Source organism: Crocodylus porosus, unplaced genomic scaffold, assembly GCF_001723895.1.
Source record: "Crocodylus porosus isolate Cpor-Errol unplaced genomic scaffold, CroPor_comp1, whole genome shotgun sequence".
NCBI lineage: Eukaryota > Metazoa > Chordata > Crocodylia > Crocodylidae > Crocodylus > Crocodylus porosus.
Window position 1 is genome coordinate 29,601,145 of NW_017728951.1, and position 10,730 is coordinate 29,611,874.

At 39.4% G+C, this 10,730-nt stretch overlaps 1 protein-coding gene across 1 annotated transcript in view; it reads right to left on the reverse strand.

Annotated features, from left to right (window-relative positions):
• Window positions 1-10,730, reverse strand: part of IDE (insulin degrading enzyme) — a 115,311-nt gene that overhangs the window by 19,435 nt on the left and 85,146 nt on the right. Inside the window, exons 16-19 of the mRNA XM_019555515.1 lie at window positions 7,753-7,844; window positions 2,852-2,963; window positions 956-1,123; window positions 443-715 (exon numbers count right to left, since the gene is read on the reverse strand). Of these exons, the coding sequence (XP_019411060.1) occupies window positions 443-715; window positions 956-1,123; window positions 2,852-2,963; window positions 7,753-7,844 (645 nt within the window). The remainder of the gene's footprint in view (window positions 1-442; window positions 716-955; window positions 1,124-2,851; window positions 2,964-7,752; window positions 7,845-10,730) is intronic.

A 10,730-nucleotide genomic window follows, 5' to 3' on the forward strand; every position in this document is an offset into this window, starting at 1 on the left:
GAGCGACCAGGAATAACGGTCAGAAGCTGGCCGAGGGTAGATTTAGGCTACATATCAGAAGGCGCTACTTCTCTGTCAGGGCAGCTAGGATCTGGAACCAACTTCCAAGAGAAGTGGTGCTGACTCCTACCCTGAGGGTCTTTAAAAGGAGGCTAGACAAACACCTTGCTGGGGTCGTTTGATTCTGCTCAGGTCGCTTCCGACCATACCAACTATGAAATGGAAGTTTTGCAATTATCACTACTAAAAATAAAACAAAATATCTCAAGGGCACAATAGAAAACTTAAAAGGGAAGGAAAAAGAGATCAGGTCAGATATCGATATCAATCAATTATTAGATTGTAATATATTTGGATACAAAGGGAATTAGCAACACAAAGCCTGAGGTATTAAAACAATTTTGTACTTTTGATTTCATACACGATTATCAGCATTTCTTACCTCTATCAAAGTTATACTGTTGGGAAATTATTTCCCCCCAGTATTTAGCACATTCTGCGGATAGCTTCTTTGGTTTGTCTAGACGACGAATCGCTAAAGCTTGGATGTGTTTTTGAAAGGCCTCTTCTGACATGTCTTCTATGCACTTCTCCATAGTTTTTAAAAAAGCTTCGACTCTGCTTTCTAAGTAGTGTGGTGGCTTCTCTGACTGGATTATAAATCGCAGTCCTTGTATGCCATTAGCTCTGCGAGGACCGCTGAACACAATGTAACCTTGATAAAAGAAAAAAAAATTACTGTGACTGGTTAAAACCTATATTTGTGCACAATAGAGAGTGGGGGGCTGGGGTGCATGGTTGACACTCCAGATGTCACAAGTTTGAGTCCATAGCAGCAGTGCTCACAGCATAGCCCTGTTAAATTCCAATGAATCTGTAAATTCTGCTGAAGACCTTGTCACAAGGACATGAAAAAGAAAGGAAAGTAGAGAGTGTTTAAATTTTGTCCACTCACCTAATTGCTCCTTAGTACGTAGAGTATTGAAGCACGGCTCTGAGATAATTTGACAAAAGAGCTCCAGAAACATGTTCTCAGAGGTGCTTTGCATATCTGTTTGGTAATATATTTCTATGCCACAGTTGTTATGGACTTCATTTCTCTGTTGGTACACAAACCAACCTCCTAAAAGATGAAGTTAAAAATGATTAAAATTCAACTATTCAAATAGTGTTAAAAGAAAAAAACCCAACCAAACAAAAAAAACCTATCACCAAACAACTCAAAACACCACTGACAGTCTAGCTGCAGGCAAAATGAGTTTGTAAGGGTTAATATAAAAAGGCTCACACTTTCAGCATTCATCTTCCATTATTAATCAGGCAACCTTTTCACCAGCGTGTGTGAAAAAAGATTTCTGGCATATCTAGAACATAAATAAATCCAAACTCTTGCAATTGGCAAGAGTAAGTGAATTCTACACCAAAGGGTCCTCACAGCAAACACTTTACCAGATGATGTTTCTCATTCACAATGAGCATGAGTGTCCCTACAGACCTCACACTGATTGGAAATGGAGACTGAACAGCCCTCTCAACCTTAATAGGTGGTCCCTGTGAATCATGAATGGGGTATATTTGGGCAACTGACAGAGAAGACTGCACTGGCTCTACCACAGGGGTTGGCAACATTTTTGGGCAGAGTGCCAATATCACCCATAATCATGACCTGTAAGATGTTGGTGTGTTGGGATGGGTGGCGGGGGAACCATGAGGGGCCTGATCCTTGTTGTGACAGCGCAGCCCTGGCCACTTCTTCATCATCCACCCCAAGGTGCACATGCCAAGCAAAATGCCTTCATGTGCCCTTGCTCTATCGGCTTTGTTTGCTCTGCAAATACAGGACTTCCATTCCCAGTTTTATAGGCATTAAAACAGATTAAATATTAATACCAGTAGCTTATTCCATATAAGGCATTTCCTGCAGGCTAAACATCAGCTGGAGATAATTGTTTTTGGCTATACATGGCTATATTTTTCAGGGCATGTATTTGTATACACTTCCAAGGATTGCTTAAAATCTTGATTCTGTGACACTGTAGTAATCTGAGTAACATTCATGCATCTTGTAAAATCAACAGTCACTGTACTTTACTCAGTGAGGAAAGGGTTCTCACACAACACTATTTCATTGGCCGTATAAATTAATATTGAAAATTGTTCAATATGGAAGCACAGGAGGCAGAGCTTTCATTTTCGGAAAATGCACGAAGTGAAGGAGGTCTTGGATATTTCACAAGTACCTACAAAGCAAAATAAAGCTATAAAGCTCTATTTATAAGTGCATGAATGTGTAAAGCCAACAAAAGTTGACACATTACAAAAAGTGTTGTTCTGTAATGAGAAATGAAATGTATTTGTAAAGTATTTTTTTAAATCTTTAACATACCTAAAATCATGCCTGACCAGAGTATCACAACCCCAATACACTAAAGCTAATCAAAATCATCATACTTTGGTTTCCTCTACCTCATTCTTTCAACATTTGAAAAAGGCTGAACCATCACTCTTTTTACTTCAGTGCCATTCTTCTAAACTGTTGTATAAGCCGTGCGTCTATACCCATTCTTCACATCAATACTAGGTTAAGGAGCTAAAGGCTGTTTTCTAATTCTGTAAAATGGTGCTTGAACATATGAAAAAGATTAATGTTAAACTCATCTATTCTATTTTGCAGACAATGCACCTAGCACCTTTTATTTTGCTAACCATACAACATAAAATAATTTAAAACTGATTTGATTTCTTAATAAGCTACTGGCAATAGAGTAACATTTACATCAAAATATCAATAGAGATATCAGGAATCCTGAATTGTGTGCTTTATAACTTATAGATAAAAAAAAACCCTTACTGTCAGGCAGCTGCACTTCTCTGTATCTTACTAACTGACTGGGAAGGAGAGGCTTTGTATGAGCATGCTCAATGAGAGTGTCCTCAACCATTTGCATAATTCCCAGTGCAGCCTAGGAGAGAAAATAATGAAAAGGGTGTTTATTCCTTGTCAATCTTGTTCTAGTAGCATAATGACAGAGAACAGGTTTTGATGCTGAAATGCAAAAGTCAGGAATAAAAAACCTGAGGTAGTTATTTTTAAACAAAAGTAAAAAAAAAACCACAGCAGAAATAAGCGTGCTTTTTCCTTTGACATCTGATAATTGTGTTAACATTAACCCAGTGGTAGTGGCAATCAGATTCAATTACATTATCTTTACACACTGAACTGGACTTTTTCAACCAAAGTTAAAGCATGTGAGTTTTCAGAAACTGCATACCTACTACGAAATTTAAAAAAAAAAATACACAAATAAAGGTTTGTTAGCTATTAATTTGATTTCTTAAAGTTTCTTCACTAGGTCAGTTCTTTGCCTCTGTTGTGCTGTGCTTACAACATTTTGCCTGTTTAGTATCGAGCTGTTCTCCTTTATGTATGAATGATTAAAAAAAGCTAAGAGTCAAATGTTGTTTCTTCATGCGTCTTTCAGTTGGCAAGATAATTAGGAAAACAGTCTTGTTTAGTACCCATACAATTAAAAACCCAGTACATACAAGTGACATTTGTTTCCTATACAATTAATCAGCTTCAGCTCTGCACTTGATGGCTGTTTCTCAAAACAGGCCTAAAAGAATGAGGCACCCAACTTCCAGTGGAAATACAATGGGAAAGGAGTACTCAACTCCTTTAGGCAAATATCATTGTTAGGACCCTATCAAATTCACAGTGGAAGTGGGCTGCACTAAGGCTCCTTTAATCTTGCAGGTTCCTTCACGAGTCACCCCACTGCTGATTGGTGAAGGGGCCCTGCTTGCACCTTGCTCCTGATCAGCAGTGAAGTGAAAACTGCTGCTTTAAACATGGTGTCATTTTTAACTTCCCACTGCTGATTGGTCAAGGGGTCCCAGTCACCCCATTGCTTACAGCTGACCAAATAACTATACCTTCCTCAGTTTCTTTCCAGTGTTTGTATGAGCTGTGATTAAGTTGCTATATGAAACCTCACTGAAGTATGCAAAATTAAATCTAAAGATTTTGTATTTTAATGATGAAAAAGATAATAATGAGAAAAAAATGTTTTCTGTAACTAGCAGCATGTGTGACAGGATACAATCCTACAACTATATGAAGAGTGGTGCAACCATGTATAGGAGGCTGGGGTGATCAGATATGAATAGCAAGCCTTCCCTAACGAGAGAGGAGGAAACTGGTAGGAAACAGTTTTCCCAAATCTGCAAAATCATATTTAAAAAAAGCCCAACCCAACACCCCAAAAAACAAATTAGTTCTATGCTGTGGTGGGTAGAGGTGCACAAATGCATCAGTTCATATAGTATTGGAACCAAGAAAAGGAAAATTGATTTTATCAGAAATCGGCTTTTTTTGGTAAACGTGGCAGTTAATGTTGCCGATAAATGCTGCGTGCATGCGCTCAGCCACAGCATGCATGCAGCTAACCCAGAAATTTGGAGAGCAGCGTCCAGCTGGTAAGTCTGTTGGGGGAAGGGGCGGGAAGAGGGAAGGGGCATTGGGGGGGGAGGGGGTGGCAGATCAAGACTTCCAGAGCGAGGAAGGAAAGGGGCTCCTTGACAGGATGCAAGACAAAGCTGCAAGCAGCCTGTCAGGGGGTTGTGGGGGGGCAACTCCCCCTCCCCCCACTGGGTGCACCATTGGGGAAGGCATGGGGGGTACATGCCCCTTGGATCTGTACACACAGTGATGGTGGGCTGCTGCTGCCTGCTCAAGGCAGCACCAGAGTCTTCCCAGCTCCCCCCACCCCCAAGTTGGGAACAGCCCAGTGTTGCCCCTGGCCTTAAGTGGGCAACACCAACTCATCATTACCCTGTGCACAGATCTGGGGGTGCACACCCCCTGGTGCCTTCCCCAGAGCTGTGAGCAGAGGGGGGAGCCACCCTGCCTCCCTCCCCATGCCCCCCAAATAAGCTGCTCATGGCTCCATCCCATGGCCTGCCCCAAACCGGGCAGTGCCTGACCCAGCCCCCTTCCTGCCTCACCATGGCAGTCTCAATCTATCCCCCACCACAACCCTTCCCTCCCCTTGCCCCTTCTTCCCCAACAGATTTACCATCCAGATGCTATCCATATCAGTAATTGGATTGGTATAGGCCAATATGGCTCATTAATAATTGGCCATCAGTACCGGCCCAAATAATCTTTAACAGTGCACCCCTAGTGGTGGGGGTGTGGCAGTATTAATTGCTGCAGCTCTAAGAGTCGTGGCAATTAATGTTGCTATGGGTCCTGCCATCCCCAATTTCCAGACCCCTGCAGAGCTCCTCAACCAAATGATATGCCTGATTTGCTGGGTCAGTCCATGGCTAGACCCGGCATAGGGGATCCGAGCTGGTATGTGGCCTCAGACCTGGAGCTTAACTGGATTGAGTCAGTGTGCTTGCCTTGGACCCAGCACATGGGGTCATATCTGGTCACAGCCTTTGACTTGGCACATGGTCCTGTTTGCTGAATCAAATTGGCATACAGGGTTAGCCCATAGCCAGACCCATACTATAAGGTAAGTTCTTTTTAGGAAGGTGACAAGAAAAAAAAAAGAATGTTTTGTGTTGTATTCCAGGGTGTACTATCTGTCAGAAAATACAGTAATTATAGAACTACTTAGATACCAACACCTGTATTGTCGATTTCTTAAAAGCTAATCATATTTAAAAGGCATTAAAGAAAAATCTGAATTTATACATTTGAAAGTAACTGTTATAATTGCTAATTACAATTTGAATTTACTTTCCATTTTTTAGGAAAAAATAGCATTGGTGCATTTCATCTTTGTGCATATTAATATAGTGTAGCATCTGGATAAAATTCTCAAAAATGTCTAAGGGCTATATTTGTAAAAGTATTTAAATGCCTAATGGAAATTAGGTGCCTATAAAGCTAACCCTCTGTGATTTAGAACCATAACACCTATTTTCAGAAGATTAGTTTGTAAGGGTCCAAAGTCAATTAGTTACTCTGTTATCTGTTTTCAGTATCAAAGACTTGAGTGTTACCAAACCATGTTACCTTGGCATTTCCTGTTACATTAACTGTTATGCATTCAAGTTTGTATGTTATATAACGCAGTTCATGTATTTTTTTTAAAATGTCACTTCTGAAATGACAAATGATATGTATATTTTTTGCAGTTATTAAAACATAATAGACTTGGTTTGTTGCACTTTTTGTACCTGCACAAAATGGAGCCATTTCTGTATGGGCATTTGCCTTGTGCATGCCACCTCATCTGTTGAGTGAGACATATGCTTAAATTGTGTTTACTTCAGTGGGACTTAATTTAAGCCAAAGTGCTTTGCAGAAAAGGGATGGAATTATTCACTTATTTAAAAGTTGTGTTCATGTTTAAGAGCTTTATCACACTGACAGCTGAGCTTTTTCTTTAAATGCCTTTCCATCATCATAGCACACACATCAATCAATCTTTCCATCAGTCCAAGAAAAAACAAATAATGACTTGTGCAAAGGCAGCTGGAGTTTCAGATTTGATGTCCAATAAAATTATATGGCAGTTTTAACTCTCTGTTTACCCAAAATGCTCTGTTTTATTTTAAAAGCTGTATTGATCCCTCCCTCAAGGAGAATTTTTTGACCTGATCTGTACATCTGAAATGCATAGACTGTAAAATAGTTAGGGCCCTACTAAATTCACAGCAGAAGTGGGCTGTGCTGTAGTTCCTTTCATCTTGCAGGTTCCCATGCACTCCCCCCTGCCACTGATTGATAGAGGGGCCCTGTTTACACCTCATTACTGATTGGTAGGGAAATGAAAACCGTAGTTTTAAACATGGCGCTGTATCTGCCTCCAGCTGGGAACATTTTGGGTAGAAAGAAAGAATGAAAACCACCATATTTGTTTTTTCTTCAACTGACATTGGAAGGAAACTAAGAGGAAGGTGAAGTTATTCTTTAAGTTCTTTTAAAAGAAAAAAAAGAAAAATTATTGAAGAACTTTTGCTGAGCTGTCATTAAATGCCCAAACTTCCTATATACAATTCTTTTGGCTCCTTCCCCTTTCACTCCCTCTTGGTGGTGACTTCTTCACCCCACACCATATGCTCAGTGGTGACTGGCAATATCTTAGATTTCCTAGGACTAGAAAAGTTTCATGAGTCTAGTATAGAAGTATTTCCATTATATTTACTGTTGAGAATAACACTATACCAGCCCCATAAGATACATCTTAACTTTCCAACAGGGCTACCATGATAAAGTAAATATGCTCATTGGATGTTTGTGCAAAACATTATCATTTTAAAAGGACAGAGTAAATAGTTTAACTTCCATTTAAATTATTTAACTTTCATTTTCTTTTCTTTTTGAAAGTAAAAGTCTATTACTTATGGTCCCACACCTCCATTTAGCCATGTACAAAGAGTCCCATTTTGAAGCATTCTGAATTTTTTGCAAGTCAAACTAAAGCTTGCAAGTGGAAAAAGCAGGAACTACCACACAATTCATTTTGCAGTCTCATTACATTACTATAACGACACGCAACACAGACTTGAAAATACTTAAACTGTTAAATTTTGAAGACCAATATGGGAATAGCATTCAGGCTAATATTAGAGAGCAGAAAATAAATGACACCAGGGTGTTTTCAACAGAGCTCTTAAAGTTGGAAAGTGAAAACTATGGAGAGGAAAAAATGAGTTTTAAAATTAGGACAATTAAATGAATCCTTAGTTCTTGCCACTACCTATAACATAAACTACTGCAATCAAACTAACCTGTTTTGTTATATTGCCATGCAGAAGAGCTTCAATGTGTAACCGTGACAACAGTTGAGATATAAAGGCCTTGAGGCGGGGAAGAGTGACATCTAAAATAGATATTTAGATTGTTAAATCAATCGTGGATTTTGTTACATTAGAGATCAGATATAATGCATTTATGGAAAAGCATGATGAAGATAATTTTCATGAAATGTAGCGATTTAAAAATGAATGGTTGGAAAGCTTCCAGGTCTAACTAGTGGTACTCAATGTATAGTTTTCCTTTGCTTAGAATTCACATGTTGTCTGACCCAGATTCCAGTAAGAAAAAATCCATTCTCCAATCATACTGAACACACACATTCATTCTCCAGACAAAACAGTAACAATCATTCAGGTGCTCTTCAAAGATAAAGTTTTAGCTATTACCTATACAAAGTAAATGTAGCTTAGAATTCCTGTGAAAGACACAGAACAATTATCTAGACTAAAAAAAAAATTAAATCAAATTTAGTGGTTTTATGGTAATTATGCAATAAATTATAAAGAAATTATTTCAAAAACATTATATACACACACACACCATATTATGTATGAAACCTTTTTCCTATAAAGCAAAACATATTTTTCATACAAAAACCAATAGAGTCTCAGCAGGCTAAGAAAGAAAGGACAGTTCAGCGTTTAGGGCACTTATGTTATAGCCTGAAGACCCACAATCAATTTCCTGGCTGTCTCAGATCCTGTGTGTAACTCTGAGATTACCCCAACACTTCCTGATCCTCATTTTTCATCTGTAAAATGGAGACAACTCAGAGTGTTCTGAGAATGAATACACTCAGAACTATGGTGGACTTAGTTATTATGGCAGTGAAGAGACATGCAAGAACCATTTTTTTTTTAAAAGAAGGGACAGACCTATTAATTTCTTACCAGTCACTTCCTACATTTCAACTCCAACAAATACAGACCTATAAGAAGTTTTTTTCCACTTCTTTCCTCACACCAACCACTTATTTGTTCTTTTCATTAACTGTCTTTTATTTGGAGTAGAAGTTCTTTAGGGTAGATAAAGAGTCTTTGTATAATTATAGGCCCCCCTCTACACATTACACTTAAAGTGTGATTAAACTGGATAATCATGTCTTAAGTAGTAAAACAGTTACATGTTCAGCCACTTAATGGCATGGCAAAACAAGCATAAGCTACACAGTTGTCCCACAAAAAATGTGAAATAGCTTTGTAGCTTGTTCTAATTGTGCCATTACTTGGAAGTATGGCCAAGTTCTCCCATAAAATGAGGGGTCCTGGCCACAGGGGATATACCACCCACTGCCAACGCCACAGTTGACAAAGCTGGCAGTGGTGGCACAGTTGTCAGCTACAGGGCTTGCAGTGGGGAAATCTGAGCCACCCTCCCTCCCACCCCCCAACTCTCCTCAGCTCCTCATGTTGTATGGCAGGAGGTGTGATCATGTGGTTCACACATCAGATCCCACTGTGCCTTGACCTACACATATAGAGGAGCCTCTGAACACAGATAGTGGAGGAGACTTCTTGGGCCACTGCAGATAACCACATAATAAACCATATTCCAGATGGTTCTATGAGACTATCCACTCTGCAGCATACCATGCATCACAGGCCCAAAGCATCCTCCCTAATATCCTATTGCAACCTTAAAATCTTTAGTGCAACCCTCCCTCAAAACAAACAAACAAAACACTCCACATAGGATTTTGAACCATGGAGAAAAACAAAGAGAGATGGGAGCCACCAATGTATTGGGCCTCTCCAATTGCAGAGAATTTGTTAAATAAATGATGTGCAGATGCACCTAAAAAGTGGGCTGTTTGCCAACACTAAAGATGAAGGAAATCAACTCTGTCAGCCCTAGCTCAACTCACTTGGTGGAAACTCCTTCCTCACCCCAAATGTGGTAATTGAATGTATGATCATGACATGCCAGCCAGGCAGGCACCTGAGAGATTTCTCAGTAATATTAGAAATACCAGTGCACCTAATGTCCGGTGCTTCACAGGAAACCAAAAAAGAAAAACAAAACAAAAACCACAATTCAGAGAGCAAAAAAATTCTCCCGACAATTGCAGGATACTAGCAGAAGCTCTGAAATAAGGGAGTAGTGCAATCCCATACGGAGAAACAAGTTTTGTAAGCATATTAACTCAAGAGAAAGGAAGAAACAAAATAAATCTAACCAAGGGAGGGTTGCCACCTGATCTGGACTTCCTTACTTCCACAAATACATTTATAGGTAGGTTTTCCTGTAACTTACATTAAAGCAGGTCCTGAAAACACACATAAATCAGATAGTACACAAGTCTATCACCCCAATGAAAAACCACTTCAACACTTGAACTCCTCCTTGTGCCAAGAACCTGCATCTCACGGAGCCTACTTTCACTAACAACAGCCTATACCACCAGGCCTGCCCTCATCACCAGTTGAGTAAAGAAGTTCTGTGTCATCAAGTACTTCCCACAGTTATGGAGATCATATGTTCTTTCAGAAGGAAGTCTAGTTTCCTCTCAAATACTATCCATGGGCATACCACAATACTGCATGTCACTTGCTCTCATTACCACTACAACACTGTTATCCTATAATACTGTCCTTTAAGTTCCATCCTGAAACAATTCATGTTACTTGTCCCCACTTCCTTGTTTGGAAGGCCATTCTGGCACTTTACTCCTCTGATGATTATAAACTCTTTATGAATTTCAAATCTAAATTTATTCATGACTAACTCATGTCCATTTCATTTTGTGCCAATATTATCCTCCAACTTAAACAGTTCTTCATATTCACTACCAAAACAAAGTAATTATCAGGAATCCAGGTCTTCCATTTGCTATGGAAAAACATGGATTTTCCACTTTAAAGGAGAAAAATGCAGGAAACCACAGGTTTTCATAGATTTCATAGACATTAGGGCTGGAAGGGACCTCGGGAGATCATCGAGTCCAGCCCCC